The following is a 26,623-nucleotide window of genomic DNA, read 5'->3' as shown; positions in this document are numbered from 1 at the left end:
TACTAACACATGAACAGGATGTGTTTGAGTTTAGTCCTCTGGCAAATTGCTTCAACCTCCGTTTGAACACAGACTAAGTGTCCCCAGCCCGTCCCCATTCTCGACAGGAAAGAACAAACTGAAATATGTGTCGCACAAGCCACTCGCTTCTCAGATAGCACTGGAGACATGCTTTGCCTCTGCTACTGAGCATAGTATGCCACTGATGACCCAAACATGCTGGCAGCAAAGATTGTTTCCTCATGTCCGAGCCTTATCCCCCAAACGCTCCCCGTCTTCTCAGGATATTGTTTAATCCAGACAGAGAATCATCAGCTCGGTTTCTGGATCAGTGAGCTCAGGACAGATCTGAGACTGGACAGGCCTCCTGGGTAACTCAGAGCAGAGTATCGCCTTAGTGTCAGTTTTGTTTTTACCTCAAAATAGTTTGACAGCAGTGTGATTGATGGGGATTAAAAAGAACCCACTAGCAGCAGATATTGACTATTTTGTTTACTTAAAGGTTACTTTAATACAAGCAGATATTTAAAATGTTGTTTGGTGGCATGTGTTGGCAGGTAACTAAGCCTGATGTTTCTCAGAAAACATACCAGGTTACCATGAGACTCACGTTTTGTTTGTGTCTATGTAGGCACTATTACTATCGTGTGACATTCCCATGTGATCCTTCTGTCTTTCCCTCCCCCTCCCCTCATCTAGGGTGTCCCAGATAGCCCTGCAAGTCAAAAAACTATTTCAGCTGTAAGAGAAGGAACTAGCTAAGCGTAAACTACAGCAGATCGCAAAAATACTCATACACCTTACATTTTTACATGTTTTACCATGTTATAACCAAGAAGATCAATGTATTTTATTGGGATTTTATGTGACAGACCAACACACAATTCTGCATCAATGTGAAGTGGAAGGAAGATAATATCTAGTTTTCAGGTATGCATTTGTGCTTTCGTATTTAGCCTGCTGGAAGATCATCTTCTGCAGCTTGTATCAAGTTTCTGTTGCCCTGTATTTAGCTCCAGCCATCTTTCCATCAACTCTGACCAGCTTCCCTGTTGCTGCTGAAGAAAAACACCTCCACAGTTTGATGCTGCCACCACCATGATTAACTATGGGGAGGGAGTGTCCTTCCCACATAGCACTTTACTATTTTAATGAAGTTCAATTCAATTCAATTCAATTCAGTTTTATTTATATAGCGCCAATTCACAACACATGTCATCTCAAGGCATTTCACAACAGTCAGGTACATACATTCCAATTAATCCTAACCATTGAACAGTGCAGTCGGAGTTAGCTTTTTATTCAAATTGGATACAAAGTTTTTCTATCTAAGGAAACCCAGCAGATTCAGTTTTCAACTACTTTTTAAAAGAATCGGCAAGTTCAGTTTTTTTCTTACATGACCAGGGAACCTTCTCCCTCATATTTCCTGTGCTTTCTACAAGAGCTGTAGCAAACTTTACACTGTACTGTTTATGGCAGTCCTTTAATATTGGGTTTCTTCTTGCCATTCCCCAATAAAGTCCTGAACTGTGGAGTGCACAACTAATAGTAGTCCTGTTGATAGATTATCCCACCTGAGCTGTGGATCTCTGCACCTCTGCTAGGGGGATGGGCCTTTTGGCATCTTCTCTAAATAAGGCTCCTTCTTGGCCACCCTATCAGTTTAAGCCTGGTGTGTTCTTTGAGTAAAGCAGTTTGAGCAACTACTTTACTCAAAGTTTCCAGTGACATTTTGATGTCAGCTGACTCCACTGTAACATGGTTCTCCTGGATCTCACATCTCCTTTTGACACTGGAATCACAGTATTCTGATTTACAGGCTCAAGAAGTAGTTGTTCTATCTGGTGTGGCTCTACAGCTGTTTGCCTCTTATCTTTCTGCAGCCTCCAAGAGCCATGTGAAGTTCCACAGGGTCCAATCTTTTTATTCTCTTTCTTTTATATATTTTTTCCCAAGGCCAAATAATCAGGCAGTTTTCTGTGTCTTTAAATTTCTAGCTGATGATGTTCAGCTCTACTGTTCTTTTTAGCCAATTGCATATATTGAATAATATTGAATTTCAAGTTGTCCACCTTGATAAACTGTTTTAGTAGTATTAAACAGTGGCTCTGCGACAAATACTTGCAGGTGAACGCTGATAAGACTGAATTCTCGAATTATTGCCCCTAAGAATCGAATTACTAAAATCAAGCTATATCTTGGCCTTTTCTTTCAAGCCAAACTTCAGAAACCTTGGTATTATTTATGTTTTTGCCATCTTATTGGAGTGACATTCTTGTTAATTAATCAGAAAATGTTTTTTAGAAAATAAATATTTTTAAGCTTCCAACTCTGGTGTCAAAAGCTGAATTAGACATGATTATTCATGCTTTTTTTCATCTCGCCTTTTTTTGTTCTAATAAAAAACATCTTGACCGTCTTCAGTCAGCTCCAAATGCTGCTGCGAGGCTGTTAACCAATACATGAAAAAGTCAGCACATTACTCCAATTTTAATCTCTTCTCATTGGCTACTGGTATATTTTAAAATTTTAGTCTTTACATTTAGAGTCCTATGTGGCTAAGCCCCTGCATATATCTCTGACCTTCGAGACCTCACACCTCTTCTTCCAGTCAATGGCTGTTTATGGTTCCATGAACACATTTTAAGACCGGAGGGAATAAATCCTTAGGGCTGTGGTACCCCAGATCGTTTTAATGTGTTGCCTCCATCTTTGTGCTGTCTTGTCTCTGTCGATTCTTTTAAAAAGTAGTTGAAAACTCTTTTATTCAGACTGGCTTTTAACTGTATGCTGTTTTAGTTTTATCTTCAGTTTTTTCTTATGCTTGTACTTATTGTAAAGCACACTGTGGATTTGACCTGTGAAAGGTGCTATATAGAGTTTACTTACTTACTTTGTCTTATAATGCTGTTTGTTCACCAGTGTTCTCTAAAAACCTCTTAGGCCTTCACAGAACAGTTGTATTTATACCAAGATTAAATGACAAAATTTCATCTTGATTGCAATGGATTTGTTTGGTGGGTCTAAGATAGGGGGGTCAGTACAAGTGCCCACAACACATTTAAGGTTGTAACATTTTCCTTCCACTACTTTGTGTTGGTCTATCACATAAAACACCCATATAACGCATTGAGATTTGTGGTCAAAATGTGCCAAAATTCTGTATATAAAAAAAAAATTAGTTGACAAGGGCAAACGTGTAAAATGTACACATTTGAAAGATCCAAATTAAATTCAACATAGATAACGGGTATAAGTCACAAACAAAACAAAAAATGGATGTTGCTTTAAAGATCAAAAATCTGAGATTTTTGTTTAAGGGGTATACCGGTAATAGCATTATTTGTCCAGCAGATGGAAGCACTTCCACTTTTGAAAGCACAGAACAAGTGGCTGAAGAAACATTATAAACAACTCAAAGTTTAAAATAACCAATTATAATAACCGATTAACAAAATAATATCCCAATGTAGTCTCTTTTTGTGTGGCGGCAGTTAATTTCCAAAATGTTGATTAATAGACTGACGGTTAATCTCCCACTCTGCATTTCTATCAAAAAGAGGCTCTCAAATCCATAAAAAAAGTAACACTATCACATTGAAACTGTGTGCAAAACAAAGGCAATATATATCTTTATTAAAACATACTAAATATGTTTTCAGCCCACATCAGACAAATTCATCCTAACATTTTGGTATGATGCCTTCTCATTAGTATACAAACATGCAGAGAGGTGGAGTTCTGAGTAAAAAAGAGCAGATGTTGGTTTTTAAGATGGAGGCACAAGATAACCAAAATTCAGAACTGACATTAGTGAGCAAATCTAACTAGCCTTGAACAAAACCACAACTTAAAATAGAATAAAAACAAACACAAAGCCCAGTGGCATTAAGACATATAAAGTAATCCTGGGTACAAACACAGTTTAAATGTCCATTACATTAAACGAAAACAACATGTTACTTATTAATGTTGCCAGCAAAATCCATTACTGGGACAGTAATACATAGAATTTCATCACAGGTCAATTGGGACCCTAGTGCTGAATAATGTATCACTGAACGGATGAGGTCATAAAGACAACGTAATCTCCATGGCGAGTGTGTGAGAAGATTTGCGTGTGTGTGTGCATGTGTGTGTCCTCTATTATCCTTTGTACTAGATCTTTTTGAATTGACAAAACAGTCAACAGCAGAGAAAATGGGCCAAAAGAAAGCTTCATTGAATATGCACATATTTTCACCTTGCCTTCAGAAAACCAGTTTTAATTATTGTAGAAATGGTGTAGTAAAATAGTAAAAATAATCTACATTATTTTGTGAACACGTAGCTTCTCCTACTAAGAGAAGAATGAGTTCAATCAAAAACAATGTCAGCATGCGGCACATAGCAGGTTGGTAGTCTTTGAAGAAAAGACTTGTCAACCTCACAGAGAGCAGACGCAGCTTCCTGTATAGTACTGCTGAAATGTGCCAATTCTCTGCGACCAATTAAAGGCAGTTTCATCACCGTGGGATCTCGAATCAGGCATCCTCACAAAGACACAAATGTTCTCTGCTGGGAAGGGAGCGCCAGAAAGACATGAGACAGCACGCGGCAGGGAGAGCAGCTTTAATCAGGGTAAACCCACTCTTATGTGACAGATCTGAGGGAGGCAAGGAAGCAGTTGATTCTATTTTAGGCTGAACTTCTGTAAGAGAAGTCATCATACAAATCATACTAAAGAATGGGATGTTATTGACTTGCACTGAATCAAACTTGTTCCCCTGAAGAGTGAGGGATGGAAAGAATGGGGTCAGAAATGTGCACAGCAGGGTTTTTGTTACCCTCACATCGGCACATATTAGCCAGTCTCTTTGCCCTTACCACATCATTATCCGGTGCCTTTTACGATACTTGGCAGACTTAATATTACCAACTTTCAGAGGATGACTCACATTTTCAGCAGTTGGCCAGGTCCACATGGAGGTTTTGTCGGCTTATCTTTTTTTCACATCTCACTCCTGGTATCTAAACATCTCGTAAACGGCTCCTAAATCCTTGTTATACTAAACTTTACTTACAGCTTGGCCTGGCAAGAAAACTCTTTTACATCTAACCTCAGTTCAGGTGAACCCCCTTACTCCCCCGTCGGGGCCAGAGGTTCACCTCCTTACTCCTTACTAGGAGGTTTCTTTATAACTGCTCATGGAAAAACATGAACTTAGTAACACTCACAGAATGTAAACACATCTCATCATTCATATTAAAATTATGATGCTAAAAAACTTTCAGTGTTTTTGGCTGCAGTTCTCTTCCCAAACACGGTGACATGTCTACGCCTTTGCAGGACTTAACTGGGCTACCACTGTTTATTTCAGGGCAGCAAAGGAAGCTTACAGCAGTGCTACATAAACTGTATACACGGTGAGTATCTTAATATATTTTTGAATACCAATTAGTGATATTTTACTTACTTGGCTTTGGCGTCAGCATCCTCGTGGCCTTTATTAGAAACATCCTCCAAACCTCCAATCAAGTGCTTGAATGAACTGAAACAGTGATAATAAATGTTAAAATTGCTTTCGGTGAAATTGTGACACTGCTTAAAATTCAGGCTAAAATGTTAAACTGCATATACAGGTCCTTCTCAAAATATTAGCATATTGTGATAAAGTTAATTATTTTCCATAATGTCATGATGAAAATGTAACATTCATATATTTTAGATTCATTGCACACTAACTGAAATATTTCAGGTCTTTTATTGTCTTAATACGGATGATTTTGGCATACAGCTCATGAAAACCCAAAATTCCTATCTCACAAAATTAGCATATCATTAAAAGGGTCTCTAAACGAGCTTTGAACCTAATCATCTGAATCAACGAGTTAACTCTAAACACCTGCAAAAGATTCCTGAGGCCTTTAAAACTCCCAGCCTGGTTCATCACTCAAAACCCCAATCATGGGTAAGACTGCCGACCTGACTACTGTCCAGAAGGCCACTATTGACACCCTCAAGCAAGAGGGTAAGACACAGAAAGAAATTTCTGAACAAATAGGCTGTTCCCAGAGTGCTGTATCAAGTCACCTCAGTGGGAAGTCTGTGGGAAGGAAAAAGTGTGGCAGAAAACGCTGCACAACGAGAAGAGGTGACCGGACCCTGAGGAAGATTGTGGAGAAGGGCCGATTCCAGACCTTGGGGGACCTGCGGAAGCAGTGGACTGAGTCTGGAGTAGAAACATCCAGAGCCACCGTGCACAGGCGTGTGCAGGAAATGGGCTACAGGTGCCGCATTCCCCAGGTCAAGCCACTTTTGAACCAGAAACAGCGGCAGAAGCGCCTGACCTGGGCTACAGAGAAGCAGCACTGGACTGTTGCTCAGTGGTCCAAAGTACTTTTTTTCGGATGAAAGCAAATTCAGCATGTCATTCGGAAATCAAGGTGCCAGAGTCTGGAGGAAGACTGGGGAGAAGGAAATGCCAAAATGCCAGAAGTCCAGTGTCAAGTACCCACAGTCAGTGATGGTCTGGGGTGCCGTGTCAGCTGCTGGTGTTGGTCCACTGTGTTTTATCAAGGGCAGGGTCAATGCAGCTAGCTATCAGGAGATTTTGGAGCACTTCATGCTTCCATCTGCTGAAAAGCTTTATGGAGATGAAGATTTCATATTTCAGCACGACCTGGCACCTGCTCACAGTGCCAAAACCACTGGTAAATGGTTTACTGACCATAGTATCACTGTGCTCCATTGGCCTGCCAACTCTCCTGACCTGAACCCCATAGAGAATCTGTGGGATATTGTGAAGAGAACGTTGAGAGACTCAAGACCCAACACTCTGGATGAGTTAAAGGCCGCTATCGAAGCATCCTGGGCCTCCATAAGACCTCAGCAGTGCCACAGGCTGATTGCCTCCATGCCACGCCGCATTGAAGCAGTCATTTCTGCAAAAGGATTCCCGACCAAGTATTGAGTGCATAACTGTACATGATTATTTGAAGGTTGACGTTTTTTGTATTAAAAACACTTTTCTTTTATTGGTCGGATGAAATATGCTAATTTTGTGAGATAGGAATTTTGGGTTTTCATGAGCTGTATCCCAAAATCATCCGTATTAAGACAATAAAAGACCTGAAATATTTCAGTTAGTGTGCAATGAATCTAAAATATATGAATGTTAAATTTTCATCATGACATTATGGAAAATAATGAACTTTATCACAATATGCTAATATTTTGAGAAGGACCTGTAATATTTTAACAGCTTCAGGTAACAGGGAACAGTAAGGTATAGTTTGTATTGTGCAAGTGATCTGCAAGCAATAAATGAACAGACAGCCATAAAAATACTGACAGTTACTATTAAAAATTCATCAGCCTGCTTTTAGAGACGATCCTCTAAAAAGAGTAGAGAAGGCTCATCTATGCCAAAGAGGTAAAAAAAATCCTGAGTGAGTGAGTGAATGAGTGAATGAGTGAGTGAGTGAGTGAATGAGTGTGAGTGAGTGAGTGAGTGAATGAATGAGTGAGTGAGTGAGTGAGTGAGTGAGTGAGTGAGTGAATGAGTGAGTGAGTGAGTGAGTGAGTGAGTGAGTGAGTGAGTGAATGAGTGAGTGAGTGAGTGAGTGAATGAGTGAGTGAGTGAGTGAATGAGTGAGTGAGTGAGTGAGTGAATGAGTGAGTGAGTGAGTGAGTGAATGAGTGAGTGAGTGAGTGAGTGAGTGAATGAGTGAGTGAGTGAATGAGTGAGTGAGTGAGTGAGTGAGTGAGTGAGTGAGTGAGTGAGTGAGTGAGTGAATGAGTGAGTGAGTGAGTGAGTGAGTGAGTGAGTGAGTGAATGTGTGAGTGAGTGAGTGAATGAGTGAGTGAGTGAGTGAGTGAGTGAGTGAGTGAGTGAGTCAAGAGACAAAAAGTAGAGAGCACATCCATTTTTGACTGATTGAATTATATGATTAAAAACCTGCAGTGTTGAGCGACGAGGCCAGTAGGCATTATGTAAATTATCATAAGGTTTAAAATCACAGTAGTTTGTTTGTATATTTGTTTGCTAAGATTAAACATTCTATGAAACTAAAAGAAACAAGACAACAATCTTATTTTAATGTCTTATAACAATAAATGCAGCGAGGGGTTTAACTCTGGACCAGAAAATTTATTTCCTCTCTAATAAAATCCCACACACTTGCAATTTTGGAAATATTTGCTGCATATATCTCTGGTCCATTTTTCTGTCAGCATATTTCTCTTTAAATTATCATTAAGAATCATCATAAAATGCATCTAACTTAGGCAGTTTTAAGGCAAGGCTCGTTTGCATACTGTTAATTAGAAAAGGTTGGAATCTTCTCCTCTTAAGACCAAACCTCCTGTTAGCCGACTTTGTCTAAGAGAAGCTTTTGTTTTAATATTTGGCTGATCGATGTGTGTATTGCAGGGAGTCAGCAGCTCCCTGCCACTTGTGTTTATAACATCTCTCTTTCCCACAACTACCGCTGCTATTCTTGTCTTAACACTCAAGCTGTGCTGCTTTCATTTTAAAGCATCCATGGGTGTGCTGAAAATGAATAAAAGCGTGCAGAATTACAGAGATTGAAAAACAATTATCCTGCACCAAAATCGGCCTAGCTAGGTGACACAGGTGGGTGACACAGGCATAAGTCTGGCTCTGTGAGCTATGAAAGCATTTGCTACTTGTGTGACAGGCAGCGGTAATCATTCATGCTAGATGACTTCCTTACTATGCCCCTGTTTTCTAAGGCCAGGTTGATGTATTGGGTAAGATGACACCAACTTACTCTGCTTTTCTATTCTCAACAATTGAAAGAGGCAGAATAATAATAAAAAATGCACCTTTGTTTTTGTTATTAGGAGAAATAAAACTGGAAATAGAAGGCAACTAGAGCTAAAAAACATCTAATCTATGAGCTGGTCAGATTTGCAGAAGATTGTGATGTCACATATTTAGCTCAGACTACAATGGTCCAACCGTGCTGCCTTGAGTCTTCAAGTCTGCTTGGGGATTCAACATATCACTAAAAAATATCATCACTTGTTTAGCTATTTGCAGTCACAGGACACTGGAAATGACTAAAGGGGATAAAAATATGGTCATGTTCACAATTTTTGGTTGTAGCCATAATCACAATTTGACATTACTAATAGTGAACATTTGTATTAATATAGAATAAAAAGATGAGAAAAATGTTTTTTATCATTATTTTTATATTATAAATATTGCAATTTGCAAACACATTTGCCAGCCGCTTCTTTTAAATATCACAAATTATCTAGAATCAAACCAGGAAAAGTAAAGAATTTCTACAGTAAAAGTTCTGATTTAGATGCACTACATTTAATGACACTAATATGGCTTTATTTCAAAAATCTGCTTTTTATTCATGATAAAAACACAACAATTGTGACCTGTAATACTTCCTACCAAAACTGGAGGGATGTTTGTGAGTTTAAAATTGAGAACAATTAGAGCTTTATGCTTCCTGGTCATTCACAGAAGCTGAGAAGTCTCAGTCAATTAGAATATCATTAAAAAGTTCTTTTATTTTAAGAGCTCAATTCAAAAATTAAAGCCAATTAATAATATAGATTCATACACACAGAGTTGTATGCTGTCCATCTCTTTTACTTTAGATGATTGCAGCTTACAGCTAATGAAAACCCCAAATTCAGTTTCTCAGAAAAGAAAAAGAGTTCTTTAGACCAATAAAAAATTACTTTTAATCCAAAAATTTCAGACTACTAAATGTACTGTACACTACATGCATCAGTACTCAGTTGGGACTCCTTTTAAACGAATTACTGGATCAATGCGTGCCAGGGTGGTGATCAGCCTGTGGCTCTGCTGAGGTGATAGGGAAGCCTGGGTTAATTTAATACCAGCCTACAGCTTGTCAACATTATTGGCCATGGTGTCTCTCATCTTCCTCTTGTTCATACTCCACAGATTCTTTGTAGGATATAGGTAAACTCCATTTGCTGGTCAGTCAGTGAGTCCATGGTAATTAAATTAGGTGTTGGTACTTTTGTCAGTGGGTGCCAAGTCCTGCTGGAAGAGGAAATCAGCATCTCCATAAAGCTTTGCAGCACAAGGAAATAGCTTGTACTTGATAAAACAAAGTGACTGTGGAAACTTTTCTCTGGACCTCAAGCAACTTGGATTCTGTGCCTTTCCACTTTTTTCTCCAGAATGAGAGATCCTAATTACTAAAATAATATACAACATCTACTTCTATTTAAAATAGATATCTGGCCCATCAGGCAACAGTACAGTCATTTTTCTCCTTAGCCCAAGAGTGGCTTAACATCAGCAATGTGATATATAAGTATCCATGTCTTGGATAGATATAGATATGGTGGCTCCTAAAGCACTGACTATAACTGCAGTCCGAACTTTGTGATTTTCCTCCAAACTCCTGAATAAGTTTTGCTTCAAAATCCTGTCAAGGCTGTGGTTACCCATGTTGGTTGTGCACTTTTTTTCTACCAAACTTTCCCACTTCACTTTCCATTAATAAGCTTAGCAGACAGCTTCTTAATGACATTTTAACGGCTTACCCTCCTTGTCAAGATTCTGTTGACCACAACATAACATTGCTATATGAAAAAGTCTTTTTTTGTTGTTTTTATGTAATTTTCTACTTTTCTGTGGAACTTAAGGCACAATCAACCAAATTAAATTAAGAAAATCATTGTGATTTTTTTTCGAGATGCACCTTTTTAGTTTCTTGAAATGTATGGTCATTAACAGGGGTATACAGAGGATTTCTATTGGTTAAGGCATGCAGATTATTGACCTTAGAAGAAGAAGAAGCAGAATTTATGAACTAGCCAGAGATGGCATAAATTAATTCCTACATGAATAACCACAACTTTCTTCTTCTTTCAAGGGCCCAACAGTGCAAAAGAGAATAAAGATTACAACTCACTCTCGATCGATAACCAAACAGGTGACTGCCTCTGCTGCAATGACGCTGGCTGTTCTGATGTCCTCCCTGGAGAAAATAAAATAAAAAGAAAGCAAAATTAGCATTTTTAATCAGCTATATATATAACAAAATGCAAGGCCAATAATAAATAACTGTTTTTAATATTAAATGCTTTGTTAGAACTGTGACAATGGACACAGTTAAAATGTATTGTCTAATTCAACTACATTCACTCCAAGTTAAATTGCTACCCAGTGAAAGTATGCAACAGGCATCACACATCCCTGAAGAACTGGCATTACTCTTTATTATATTTGACACCAAGTTCATCTTCCTCTTCAGAAGAGTCGCCCCAGTCACATGAATCTTCTGAGTCCGTATTCCAAGAATCCATCTTTCACAGTGAAATATTTTCAGTGCATGGAGAACCACAACAATGAATTCTAAGTTTAAAGCAGAACAGAGCCAAGGGCAGCCCTCCAACAAAAGACACCTCTGTGCTCTAATATTAAAAATCTTCAGTCCAGGTGAAGAGGAGTCAGCTCTATTATAAACTGTAGGAATCCCAACAAATAGGGAATTCAGATAATGTCCCATAAGCAGATTATAATATTCTCTTTCGCTTTCCAAAAAAGATTAAAAAAGAGGTTTAAGGTAGTTGGTATGAGCTAATATCCCAAATGGGCAGCAAATCCAAAGTTAAAACACGTGTTGTTCCTGACTGAGTGGGAGCAAATTCAATTCAGCTGAAGTACTACCAGTAACTGACAATCATTGTCTGTGTTTGCTGTGAACTCCCAGAGATAGAGCGACCTATTTCAATGAACTGAGGTGACAATCCCTCTTCATGCCATCTCCCATGCCTCTGCTTTTCCTCGTCTAAACACACACAGGCACAGCCTCCCCACCTCACCCCCCACCCCATTCCTTGTCCACTCTCAAACACACAGAGATTCTGCCTCACTCATTCTGCTGACCCCGTTGAAAAAGGTCACAGCTGGTGAGGGAAACAGATTTTAAAATGTGAGGATGTCAGTGAAGAACAGAGCAGAGGGGAGGCAGGCAGCCTTTGTCAGGGATAAAGGATATATTAACAGATGACCACTCGGGTACTCCAGCTATCATGCGGCCTACTCTGGAATATTGACTTCTGATAAGCTTCTGTGACCTGCATCTATGTTCTCAACACAATACTCTGCAGAGTCTGGTCTCCACACCCATGCCACTATTTACATTACTATAGAAACAAAACAACAAAAGCAGCTGAAAATTAAATAGTTTTGAAAGGCTAAGATGGCTGTAAACAACTGTATAGTAACTGACAGTAAGTAGGGGCCTTCTGAAATGACTCTCTGACCAGAGCGACAAGGCGTGGGGGCACCACAAAGGCTAAACCAATCAAACACAAAAAACGGAATATAAAAGAAAAATAAAGCAAAAATAAAAAAAAGTTACCTTTTATTTGTGCCCAAAATTTGATTGGCATGTCCAGTTTAGAGGTTCGATTAAACAACAAAAATAACAAAATAAAAAAGTTACCTGTCACTTGTTCGCTGGGTGGGTTTTGGTTGTTCGTTTGCATATTCAAGATAATGGAAATGTTCACACCTCTGTGATATTCAATTCAATTCAAAGATACTTATAGGGCTTAGATATACATAGTCTAAGCCCTATAAGCTAAGATAATATCACTGTACACCACAAGTGGGAGACTATGCTCAAGTTGGTGTCTGATTCACATACTGTAATCTGATTTAAATCAAAGTGCTCTTTCAGCATTTCTTAAATTGTCTTAACTGCAGTTGTGCACTGGGGCAATACAAGGGGGGTCTTACCCTGGGCACCATTCATGCAGGAACCACCACTGGTAACTTTTTAAAATGCTAACATATTGATACAAAATTCAATGTATCACTCGCACACACCCACACACACGCACATATTGTGTATGTCTATCTTTACAACGACTTTGCTTTGACTTCCCTTCATTTTCAATTTATTCCTATGGCCTAACCCTAAACCTAAACCTAAACCTAAACCTAACCTAAACTCGATTCACACCAATTCACACACTTTTTCTTATGGTGCCCAAAGCCTGGGCCCCATAAAGAGCAGTGGGTCCTCACAAGGTAGAATATGTTGGAAAAATGGGCCTTACAGTGTTACAAATGCTAGAACACACACACACACACACACACACACTTCACACATTTTTACTTTCTCATAATGAGCAACAATTCCACCCACGATTGACTATGTAAATTAATTGTCATCAGAAACTGAACCATGGTGACAGAGCAAAACAATGTAACATAATGGATATCTTGAAATTGTGTTCATTAGAGTATGAACCTAATGAGACCATAAGAGATTCATATTACCAAGATATGTTTTACACCTGTCCCTTGCTGCTCAACTGCAGCTGAGGAAAACAACTCTGAATCGCCCTGGCACTGATGCTGGCAATGTTCTTTATGAAATATAATCCTGAAACAATATCTGTCACTGTGATTAATTTGAATACTACTGAGTCTAAGGCAACCTCAATGGCTTTCGATCCGTTCATTGAAATGCACTAGGAAGGTGACAAACATACTTGCACAAGAACCCAGAACATTAAAAGCAGCTGTATCCGAAATGCCCTTTAGACTCACACAGGAGCTTGTGGTGTGGATTTCCACACATGGTTGCAATGAACATGATAATTGGATGGTGATCTGGTGTCCTGAAAAGAGGGTTATGAAAATACAAGCACAAAGGCAGGAGGGTGGAAAGTTAAGCTGGGGTCAGAAGTTAGGCACAAAAGAACATATGTTGATTTATCATTATTTAAAGAACATATGTTGTCCTCTTTTTTCAAAATGTCTACTTTTGCAAACAAAATAAATTAAATCAGCAAAAAACGCAAGAGATTTTTTTTAATTTAGAATTTTTAGATATGTTGAACATTAAGATGTCTATGTGAAGATGAAGAAAACGATGAAGACTGAACTAAAATTAATTCTCAGTTCAGTATGTACTTCTGTTTTAAAGTTAGAGGTAGGTACGTTTTCTGTATGCTCTGACCAAGAGAAACAAATAATGTTTTGTTACTTTATTCAGCAGTAAGCAAAGAAATATTCAAATTTGTGAAAATATTTTGATATTATTTTGAACGGACTGGAAATCTAGTTTGATTCAGACTGCGCTGATATTTGACCAAACTGTTTATCGGGAATTCTGCTGACATGTCTGCTGCTGTGCAGCATTTTAGGCTGGTTAAATGCAACTACAAACAGCAGGATTTGTTGCGTTTTAAAGTTGTGCAACAAATCATAGCTTTGTGCGCATAAACATTCTACATGTGTTCAGCTTTAAAACAATGCTATATTCATTCATGTGCTTCCTAGAATCTAAACCATAACAGATAAAAGCCCCATCTGTAAAGTTTCGCCTGTAATGTTCAATTCAATGTAAGACCACGTTTTAACTATCTTAATCCTAATTCCTTATTTTGCATATCTATTGAATTGACCCTTTCTCAGTGTATATCGCTATGCAAACAAATGCCTTCAGCACTCTAAAAATATTTGGGATGTTTTAGAAAACTGTTTAACACCCAGGAGCTACAGACAGGGACATAAAATAGGAATGTAAATATAAAGTGTTGTTAACAGCAGAAAGCAGAAGTTTGATTTATAAGATGGAACGGTTTGGAGCAAAAGGAATGAGATAATTCTATACAGCTGTGCTCACATGTTTGAGCAATGTATTTTGTGCTGCAAACAAAGCCCATATTAGGAAACCTTAGCAAAATGTTACAAGCACTCCATGACTGTTGAAAAAACATTGAGATTCTGCCTTATGTTTTGCTACAGTACAATGCCATAACTTTTATTAGTATGTTAAAAAATGTATTAAAACATAACCATAACCTGATCAGACTTTAAAAAGCCAAAGGAAAAGAAGCATTGTTTTTTGACTGTCTTCACCTCTGACATTAAATTTATGTCTTTTTTTTATTTTTTTATCACAGATAGGTTGGTCTTGCATGCAAAAACTGTTATTTTGACACAAATGAGTATTTATAAGCATCAGGGCCAGCTGGAATCTATAAATCTCTGAGAGGGAGTAGATAAGATCAGCATTGCAGCTATATTTTATTTATTTTTGACCTTTCAGCACCTTGTGTCCAACTGAGCACTAGGCAACATGTATCGTAAACTATTTTTGATTGATTTGAATCCAAAAAAGAATAATTTGGCTGAAAGAGGCAACAAACCAACACTAACCCTGGCTAAGGGTGATAATTAAAGAGATCGCTTTTGTTGGTCTGAACATAATCTGACATCGCATTTCTGTCAATGAGATCAGCAGACACAGACAGTATTCACGCAGCAGAAGGGGACATATTGTTTGAAGTACTGACCGATCTGTTCTGCAGTCTAAACTTCACTCCTTCATGACAGAAAGTACGAACCATTACTTATTCTTCCGATGTGTCCTACACTAGCACTGGCATAAGCTTTAACCTATTAAAGCAAGCAGGAGAATAGATTTTGATTTGTAAATATGTTGTTCTCACAAATCAAAGACAAAATCTTCAGAAAGATTGAAAAGCGGATGAGTAGGGGCTATTCAGTTTCATGAGCGAGAACACACACGGTTAACTCTCAATTACGAGGATGACTCTTTGGAAGAGCCCTCTGATCAAAAGCCTGTTGCGAAGACGGCCAGCATCTCCACCATTTAATAAACCAAGACATGCTTGTCTATCAAAGGTAGCGTTGAATAAGCTTCTCTCACTCAAGACACTCCACGACAAAAGACATGATGACTGTCAGATGAACATAATATCAAGTAGATGCTGGGATAAAAAAAGCAAATGGTATGATTTCCTTCATTAAACAAAGACTGGGGAGGCCTTCAGATGCTTTGAAAAGCCGGCAGTGGAAGAGAGTAGTTTACATCTTTTTTGTCAAGTAAGTACTACACTTACACTCGAAAAACATATACATTCCGATAAGGCTTGTCATAATTAACAAAAATAAAGGCTTGAAAACAGTCTGTTAGCAATAAATGTATATAATATGCTTCACCTACTGAATTGTGTTTAAAATTTACGTTTAATAATATTCTAATTTATTAAATATGATTGTACATGAAATAAGATATAAACACACACTACATTTACAGACATATAACATTTTCAGACTTCCTGTATGTTAAATGCTACAGTAATGAGAGATATTTTTATATTTTGTTGTTTTTCTTTTCAAATTCAGCTTACATTAACTAAGATAAGTTTGACCTTTAAACAATTTTGGATATCCCAGATGATAATCTTGTTGTGGTTGCTGATGGCAGTCACTTGATGTTCATTTGACATCATTTCCTAGGTATTTATTCTCTTGGATTTTTGTCCTTTTTTCCACCTGTTTCCTTTGTGCCTTGTCAGTTTTATACTATTTGGTTAGTCAACAAAGACTTCTACATTAGTTCTACATTAGGATCGACTATTTCACAATGTCCACCGTTGACAGGAGTGCTGCTATCCTTTTATTTATTTAACAGCAAGTACTACATATTCATTCATATAAAGAATATCATATTTGTGTTGCGTACATGTTACTCCCACTTGCGCCAGATCATGCTTCCTCTGACTCACATACATTTTAATAATTAGCCATCTTTATATCCTGCAGTCATTAGTTTTTAACATATGGGGAAAGTCTAGCCATCTGTGTAGCTCCAGCTGTTGTCAGCTCATTGCTTCCAGTAGCTCCAGGACTCCCGGTAAAAGTAAACACTGTTGTGCTTTACCACCACATAAACTGGTATTTTTTCCCCACATAATCCTTCTTTAGCTTTGGCCTAAGCTTCTTGTGTTTTAAAGACATGCATGTTTGAAACCTCAGTCAGTCATTTTCTACCACTTATTCCATAGTGGGTCATGGGGGAGTTAGTGCCTATCTCCAGCAGTCTATGGGCAAGAGGCAGGGTACACCCTGGACAGGTCGCCAGTCCATTGCAGGGCAACACACAAACAACCATACACACACTCATTCATACACCTAAGGGCAATTTAGAGTGACCAATTAACCTAACAGGCATGTCATGGACTGTGGGAGGAAGCTGGAGTACCTGGTGAGAACCCACGCATGCACGGGGAGAACATGCAAACTCCATGCAGAAAGACCCCTGGTCAGGAATTGAACCCAGGACCTTCTCTTCTTGCTGCAAGGCAACAGTGCTACCAACTGCGCCATCGTGCAGCCCTTTGAAACCCATTTTATACAAATGTTGCATTCAGTGGCCACCAGATGGCAGCATGTCCATTGATTTTTATAATGGAGGCTATTTCCATGCATGCATATCTTCCTCTTCTGTCTGACTAGTTACAGAAAATAAACCTGAGATTATTTTTTACCTCTACACTCTGTTTGGTTAAAACATTAAACACAGAAAAGCCCCATCATAACAACACAGGACAAATTGCAAGAGAAGACATCAGTCTTCAGTGTCAGACATGATCTGAAATATATATATATATTTTTTAACACTGAGTTGTTCTCTAAGTATCTGGATGTTAAAATAAACCTAATGTTAAACCATGTGTGAGAAGTTCTTTGTTTATATAACAGATATCGCTGACACAGGCATGTGTAATGTTGGAAATCTTGGTTTATATCTGAATATTTTATGCATTTGTTTCCCCCACAGATACATAATGCTACTCTTTATTAAAAGCAGTATTGATGAAATATTTACTAGACATGTTCATTACAGAAATGCAAAGATCGTAAATCCATAACAATAGTCCAGGACAGCTTGAAGATGTCTGCTATTACAAGGGTCTCGCGATAAAGAAAGGAAGTGAGAAAAAGGAGAAAAGATTGTCCAAATAAAATATCTTCAAATGAAGGCACGCAGTTTGAATGTCAGAAAAACATAATGGATGATTTGCTCCTGTGTGTTTCTGTTTGTATCAAATAGATGTAGTAGGTGCAAAACAGTACAGATTAGTCACTAAATCTGTAGTAAATTATATTTTTAGGCATAGGACAGAGGTTGAGAAAGATCTGTGTTGTGCAATGATTATGCACTTGTTTTGACTTTTCGCCAAAAGGGATGAATTTAACTGTGTTTTTACACCTTTGTACTGTTTAAAAATACAGGAAAGGTTTTCTCTTAGCAATCATTGTAAAATGTTCTCAATAAAATTTGATATTGACATGTAGTGGGGAAAAGTAATGAAAAGATACATCCGCCCCAATATTTTTTCAGCACAAGTAATTACAGTACAAATAGATTAACCTTTTGAAGATTTTATTTTGAATTAAAAATATTTGTAAAACTTTGTTGACTTCTTTCTCACACAGTGGGAAATCGCCTCTGCTACTAAATTTAAAAATCAATTACCATCCACAGCAGGAAGGTTAGAAATATTCTATTTTAAATATAGTTCTGTAAGAGAAATCCAAATTGGCTGAAATAAGACAAAACCGGAAATCAGTTGTAGAACTTTGATCAACAGATTTTTAAAACACAACACATTGTATAAAAGAGTTTTCAATATCAAGTCTCATTAGACAGTCAAGGCCACGTGCTGTTAGGATTTTACACCAAGGACTGAAGCATTTTCTGTGCTTCATCATTATTACACTTTATTGGGTTGACTTGCAGATGAAGATCTTTAGACCAGATTCAAGACTAATAATCCCTGACAATGTTATGGAGCTGTTATTTGCACTCTTTTTTTTACTAAGCGTGAGTGAGAAATGTCATTTCTTGCTGGACTCAAACTCAAATCTCACTCCAGTGTTGTGGAATCAGACTTTACTGTACTGGATTTTAGGATTTCCCCTGATGTATATCTCAATCAATAAAGCACAAGGCTATTTATTTTTTTGTTTTTGTTTGTTTGCTTGACAGTTTACCAAATGTAAGAACATTTTAAGATGGATGGTATAAAAACAAACACTCCAGAGCTTTAAATCTTAATGGTTTAAAAAAATGTGCCCGGCCATAAGCAATACAATAACATTTACCAGTTTATCACAGAAGGCCAGAAGAAGAGAGCTATAGAAAATAAAGTACATTGATTATAAATTTGACATGAAAAATGCTAGTGCAAACGTTTACACCCCTAAGCCGCACAGTGGCAGTCAGCAACACACCTCTGGTGCTTCCCCTCCTCTCACTCCCATACACTCAGACAACATTCATGATAAAGATAAATTAACTTATACTTTAAGTTTGGACAAAAAAAATCAGCAAAGCCCCAGGTCTAGAAGGAGTGTTCCCCTCTGATACAAAACTGACAGACCACCTGACTCCAGTCCTCGCCAAGATCAATAACAGATGATTGGAGCTGACTGATGTCCCATCTTGCTTCAAATGTTTTACCATCATTGTGGTCTTAAAGAATTCATCCAACACTTGAAAGAATGATTATAGGTCAGGTCCTCTATTATTTGGGGTCATAAGGTCTTTTGGTGGACTAGTTTGGTTCTACCTAGTGAACATCTGAGGACACCCAATGGACAGTCTCTGGTTTGCTTATGAGACCAAAAGGGCACTGAATGATACATTATTTTCCAGGACCTTTCAGGTGCATAAGGGCTTATATAATGATAGACTTTAGATCAGTGGTTAAGCCTATGACTCTAGAAGACTTCTCCTCCAAAGCTTTACCTAACATACTCATCCACAGGGATGTGGAGCACCAGTGTTTATATATTTACAGGGGTTTATGCAACTTGGGCTGTGGTACAGTCAGAACTAGGAGCTGAACACATAAAATACTGCAGGGATGATAGTCAAACTTTTGAAGGAAGTCGTCAACAATGCTTCTCCTGATAATATCCACCAGCCCTGTGTCAACGCTGGAGACCAAACTTTTGGTAACATTTATTTCTCAATACCTGATGTGGACTTCATTGTCAAAAGGCCCAGCAAAGCATGTACTTTCCTCTGCAACTGAGGGAGTATGGTCTACTCCAGGAGCTCTTAATGCTTCTCTAAACTGCACTCATTTAGTCTGTCTTATGCACATCCATGACAGACTGGTTGGAAGAAGTCACAAAAAGTACTGGAATGTATTTTAACGAACAGAAAGGATGGAAAAGTATCTTTCTCTCAAGAAGAAGGCAGCAAGATGGGAAAATACTTGGCAACACATAAAAAACTGGAAGCAATTTGTGACAAATGCCTAAACGTTTCAGTGCCAAAGAGCCTTGAGTATAAGAAGTGGACAAATATGCAGCTTCTTTCCCTCACCTTTAACCATTTACAACACTGCTTTGTCACTCAGTTGCCATGGCTGACTGTACTAGGTACTGATACATATCGACAAGCAGGTGATTCTGAGAGGAAAGTTATGAGAATGAGTGGAAATTGGAGGGATATGACTGGTGAAATGCAAAACAGAAGATAAAAATTCAGAGTGGCAGAGTTATGGGGAATAACTGTACCCTTGCAATGCTTTCTCTCCAAACCATTCGCCTTTTCCAAGGCTGCGGAGGTAGAGGGGCTCTCCATTTGGTAAGTCTTCCCGGGTCACATTAACCTGCCATAAGAGGGGCATAAGAGGGGAGAGTAAAAGGTAAGCAGGATGTAGCAAGAAGAAGATGGGTAAAAACTAGAGACTGAAAAATGTCTTGCAACTAAAGGAAGACAGAAAACATCTGATCAAATAACTTGCAATATAAAGTCAAATCTAAACATTGTTTAGCTCTGATCACATTGAAAAAAACAGTAACATATCTTTGAGCATATTCTGTCACAAGCAGGTATTTATTCTCTTGGTGCAGGACATTAGAGGCACTGCTGACTACTTTATTAGCTAGATGGCACATATGTGATGGCACTCTGCTGTGAACTAGAGTACATTTTCAAGGAAGCGGATGGAGATGATTGTTTCGCCTAATGAGGGCTCTCGTCTTCATCTATTAGATGGAGCAACATAAATCCAGCGTCAGTGTGGTGGAATGCAGTGAACAGCTGAGTGACAGCCTAATTACCCGTGATCGTGTATTATCCTGTCGTGGCAGAGAAAATGCAAAGAGAGAAAGTAGAGGAGGTGAAAATGTAAACCAAACAGCAAACTGTGTGTCACACAGGTATGTTAGATGGTAATGCCAACACGATGAGAAATGTGAGAAGCAGAAAGTATTGGTAAGTTGTTTGTTTGTGTCTTTGTCTGGATATTCATGAGTGAATCAATGTGTAGTGCACTGTGTCATAAGTTGTGCTGCATCTGTTTCGGATCAAGAAGTGGTACAGGAAGCACAGGGAACACAGCACATCTGTTTGTTTTACAGGCAATGGTGTTGGGAATTTGTCACCTTGAGAGTGAATCATTGATTCCAACATATTTTCAGTACAATTTGTTATTACAACAACGTTTGTGCAATTAGTTGATTCAAAGCAATATTAACATCAAAATCACAGACTTTGTGACTTATAATTTTATATTAATTAAAATACAAGATTAATATTCTGATTTTAAGAAGGAAGGAGGGTCAAAAACTACAATTTCCGTACTTTCCTATACTGGTACTGGTAAAGTACTGGTATCTTTCTTAAAGTGTGTACTGTGTAAATACCTAAGACACTATACAGTTTAAACCCGATATTAACACACACACTGCATAGAAAGATACATAACAGTATTTTTCTCACTGTCTGACATTAAATCAGTCAAAACCTTTCATTCTCTATTAAACAGTGTATTGTTATAATTCTGGATTGCCAATAAGGATAGCAAAACATAATTCTCAAAATAACTTTTGGCAGTCCTTACAGACCTAAAATAGGAAATGTTTAATCTGATCTAATGTCAGACAGTGATACAAAATAGTAAATATCTTGTTATACAGACTATTTAAGTATCTAGAATCAACTGTATATAAATTATGACATCACTGAAAGTGCCACTTAAGCCTCTGTCACTCTGTTTCCTGCCTTTCCATGTATACTCGTGAATTAATTAATGTGTTTATCGTCTGTCTAAATAAGAAGACTTTTTTCAAAACATTGCATCCTGTCCTGTCTATGAAGCATGTTTTCTGCTTTTGATGAGTGTCCTGTTAGTACAGTGTTTGTGTGTTGAGATGAAGAGCTTAAAAATCAGTGTTTGCAATCAGGATTGGTGTTATATTTGCTATGGCAATTTCTATTTTTATTTTTTTTTTCTATTCTTAATTATCTTGAAATAAAAATTAAATGGCTATGAGTTCTCCTAAGTTGTCAAAAACCTTAGCTAAATCAATCAACTTTTAAGCTGCTCTGAGCATTTGTCAGGCAGAGGTATGTAAATCTGGATTAGTGCAGACAGAGCATCTGTATAGCACAGCATAAGATTAAGCAGTGTCATTGTTGGGTCGTTGCTGTGACATTTGACTCACACTTGCATGTCTTCTGTTGCAGTGGCACATAGTACACGTGGGAAATATAGGATCTCAAAGTTGGGACACTGATGCTGCAAAATATTTCTACATTTCCAAAAATTTGCTTGGGTTGGTTTTGCTGGAGATCCCATTGTGTATGCTACAGTGTCAAATGCATATGGAGGCAATTCTGGAGCATTATTTACCTGAGGCTGAGTATCTTCCTGCCATTTAAATGCAAGGCAGATACATAATATTGTTATAGTGGCAACAATGTATGCACAAGCTAATATGCTGATAAGTAAGGTTCCTGTGTGTTCTTTACTAGTGGAATTAATGCACTTTGTAAAGCATGCTGTAGCACTATGCATACAGCCATTTTGTGGAGGTGCTACAGGAAAAGCAGTTTGCGGAAACTCCCTGTAGCCTATAATGATGGAATGAGGCGGACAAGATGGAACAATGTAAGCAAAATGTTTATTAGTGTTGCTGTGCATTTCTGTTATGCTGCATTGAACAATCTCATGTACAGTTTTATTTGCAGGTTGTTGGACTCTAAATAACCATTTTATCAGTAACAGACCCTGCATTAGGTTCAGTTAGGCTTCTTTTTATTATGTGGAACAACAGGAGGCTTAGACTTGATGTCATTTTGTGCCAGTATACAGTACTTTTTGTTTTTCTTTTGGCTTTGGACCTACGTCTGTTTTTATCAAACTGAAGTGAGTAAGCAGGTGCTGGTGTTTTGTTTCAAATATATAAAGAATTAAATTCAAATATAAGCCATTTTCTGTTGTGCTGTTATAAAGGAACTGAATAGAATGTTGACAATAGTTTAAGTTTATTTTCCTATGTCACCATCAAGGCAAGATTTTAAAACAGTTATCCTATCAGTCGGATGTGCTGCTGAGTAATTTGTATTTGGCTTAACAACTTTAGATGGGTTCTACATATCATCCAGCATCCACAGAAATGCCAGGTCTGAGATTTCCCAGCTAAAAACTGAACTAATGTTCCTGGCGGAAGTTATCTTCTTGACTTCACCCGTCAGCGGTTATAATCTTACAGCTGATTGGTATATTCGTATGAGCGTTGTAAGAAGAAAGAGGTGATGGACCTTGTAAGATCCAAAACGTGTGTATATGACCTGATAACCTTTAAGTACAGCAGTAAATCTGCTCAAACGTTTTTATTACCTCTAGCTCTAAATTTTCATTGGCGATTTCTCTCAAATTGTAGATGTTTTTAGACAATTCTTCATGAAATCCTCTTACAGCTCTAATTCCCAAGAATAGCTACAGATTTATTTGTCTCTCCCTGTTTTGCCATGTCTGAAGCCATCTTAGAAATTGGTGTCAAAGAAAGTTTTCCTGGAGCAATATCCTATAAGATACTAATTTAAAGCTCATACATTGATGATGATTTTGGTGTCAGAATTTGACAAAATTGATCCAATTTTTGTTAATTTGTTGTTTGTTTCTGATTTCCACTGATTTTTTAAATACAACAGACCATTTTCAAATACCATCAGACTTTTGAAGCACAAAAAAGAAAAATCTCTTAAATTTTTTAATTATCCTTTATTATTTCAAAATTGAAATTAAATGTCTTTTAGCAATGTTTTTCAGTAACTGGTTCCTGAAAAAAAATGAAATCACCAAAGTCGTACCCATGAAGGGTGCAAAACAGATATGACCTGGTTACTGTTATATACACATATATCAAGCAAATGGGTGGAAAAATGTTGAAGATGACTATAATTGCCAGTAAGAAAATGAAGAAGAAAACAATTTCAAAGCCCTCCCACAGAACTGACTCCAGTATAACAGCCAATGTTGATTACTGAAATGAGAAATCAAAGTGTCTCTTCCCCCCTTTCTAAATGTTCCCATCACTGCTGCAAGGGATGATGAAAAAGGCAGCACTTTTCCCTAACCTTCAACTGAAGATGATTGATGATAATAAACTTCCAACCAAAAATGCCACGCCTTCACTTAAAAGATTGGCATCCTTTGCTGTGTGTTTTGTGCCATGATGCCCTGCCTTGTGATGAGGATTGTCTTGAGCACATGACCTGATGTGACTGTCCTTACCTTTCCCTTGCTGATAATAAAGAAGGTGTCTCCTCTGGCACCCTGTCTGATGATGTACTCTCCTTCTCCATAATGTGTCTGTCAGAAAAGAAGAAAATAAAGGTGAAGAACATAGAAGAGTAGTATTCAAGGACGGGAGAATAAGTCATTAAGACATTTATTAAACCAGTAATTTCTTTTTTTTGTTTCAACCAAACAGTGCCATGCTGCATTGCTGTCTTCCACCAATGGCTCTCTCATAAACCTATGCAACCCTGAGTGAGGTAAACACAACATAGAAGTGAAATGTATTGAATCTGGCATAGAGGGTATATCACTGTTTTATATCAAGAGTCAAATAAACACAAGATTTCCATCTAGAAGTCAATTTGCAACACCCTCAGCAATCCTGCTCTGGGGGCAGGTGCTGGAGCCTATCTCAGTACGCACAGTGTTTCGAAATGTCCATCAGTTAACCACACAGATGGTGAAGGAGAATAACGTCACTGCTGCCATATGTCTGCTAAAATTTTACCTAGATTCATAAATATCAAATAATTTCTGGATTATTGTAGGAAAACACATCAAAAGACATCAAAGCAAAACCAAATAAAGCAGAGCAGACTCAAATAGTAGAGCACTGACATTTGCAAAAAAAAATCTCCACCAGTAGTTTAGGCTTCTCTAATATTTCTTGGATTCGTAAACAAATAAGTAATAGAGGGGGCAAGCAGAGCATGCATTTTTTAGCATTATGTAATGATCCTTTCTACTTTACACTCCCTCATGCTTCACTTGTGAGTTCTAACTTTAGTCAAGTCCAGTTCTAGCTCCATACAACGTTTGGCTAGTAAAACATTTTGAACAGTGTTGCAGTAGAGGCATGAGTAACAGTGCTGAAGTTGCAAAAGGTCGGTTACAATGAAAAGGTATTTTAGGTATTTAAGATATATATGTTGGTGAGTAATTAAACATATTCTTTAAGTTACATAAATTTTACATATTAGTAATTTGCTTTTTAGGGCTTGAGGCATTACTTTAAACATATTAGTTGGCATAGGTATATAGTGATATAGTGGGACGTGTTGTTCTGGATCCATCAAAAAATCCTGTTCTCCTTTTATTGAAATACTGTTTCTCTGTCAGCCAAACCCTGGAAGAATGCTTGTGGACAGAATAACTTTTTGTGATTTATGATTTTGTGAAGCAACTAGCTCCTGAGAGTTGCATTACTAATTATGACAATAATGAGCTTTCTGAATTAGCCTTTCAGTGGTGAAACACTTTCATACAAGTGAAATAACATTCAGCATTCTGACATGCTTCAGCTTTTGTTTTTCAAACTCGGGAAACACATTATTGCAGTAATGTTAACTGTGTTAACCAGACTAATAATGAACATAAAAAAACTAAAGCCAGTTTAAAATGTGAACTCTGTATTTGTTTTATTTATGGTTTAAAACATAGTAAAACTCTGCCTTGGCAGCATTATATTACCTCTTCAATTAATTTAATCAACTAATGACCACTCATGGCAGCAAAGCTAAAAAAAGCAGTTTGAATACTGTTCTTATATCTTCCTAAATTATAGTTATTAAAGAGACATCAAAACTTGCATAAATCTGTATCAAAGCCTTATAAAAACCTAGATTAGAGACTGGTCACAAAATTACAATTGGTGCATCTCTTCCTAAGGCATACATGTAAAAAAAAAATAATAATAATAAATATATATATATATACACACACACACACACACATATATATATATATATATATATATATATATATATATATATATATATAATCAGCTAATTTACCCAAAAACACCTGCAAAGGTTTACTGAGCCCAATGCCCCTTTTCCACTGGCTCCATTTGGCCCTGCTCAACTCCAGCCGGTTCACTATACAAGCGTTTCCATTACAGTTTTTTCCGTACCGGTGCCTACTTTTTTGGTCCCTGCTCTTGAGCAGGTCTGACTGGGGCTGAGTACGGACTACATGTGACGTGAACAGACTGCTGTTCACTGATTGGCCATGGGAGGAGGAGAAATTAGAAGGTTTTCGTTGAGACAGTGCAGGGAAAAGTTAATAAAACTCAAGAGCAACTACAATAATACTGAGGACTACAGTGGCCGGAGCACGTCAAACATGTAATTTTACCATTTACAGATCATAAACCATGCCTGAAGGCTGACAGAAAAGAAAAAGAACAAATCTTCTTTCTGAATTACATGCAGGCAGAGCGCTGTA

The 26,623-nt window shown here is 37.7% G+C and overlaps 1 protein-coding gene across 3 annotated transcripts in view; it reads right to left on the bottom strand.

Annotated features, from left to right (window-relative positions):
- Window positions 1–26,623, bottom strand: part of LOC124859212 (cGMP-dependent protein kinase 1) — a 116,405-nt gene that overhangs the window by 6,284 nt on the left and 83,498 nt on the right. For all 3 annotated transcript variants that reach the window (XM_047351851.1, XM_047351850.1, XM_047351852.1), the window contains 4 exons: window positions 24,392–24,469; window positions 20,382–20,476; window positions 10,927–10,992; window positions 5,460–5,534 (listed from right to left, as the gene is read on the bottom strand). In XM_047351851.1, coding sequence (XP_047207807.1) covers window positions 5,460–5,534; window positions 10,927–10,992; window positions 20,382–20,476; window positions 24,392–24,469 — 314 coding nt within the window. The remainder of the gene's footprint in view (window positions 1–5,459; window positions 5,535–10,926; window positions 10,993–20,381; window positions 20,477–24,391; window positions 24,470–26,623) is intronic.

Source organism: Girardinichthys multiradiatus, chromosome 22 (genome assembly GCF_021462225.1).
Source record: "Girardinichthys multiradiatus isolate DD_20200921_A chromosome 22, DD_fGirMul_XY1, whole genome shotgun sequence".
NCBI classification, from domain to species: Eukaryota; Metazoa; Chordata; class Actinopteri; order Cyprinodontiformes; family Goodeidae; genus Girardinichthys; species Girardinichthys multiradiatus.
The sequence above is the reverse complement of the archived record's forward strand: the minus strand, read 5'-3'. Positions and strand labels throughout refer to the sequence as shown.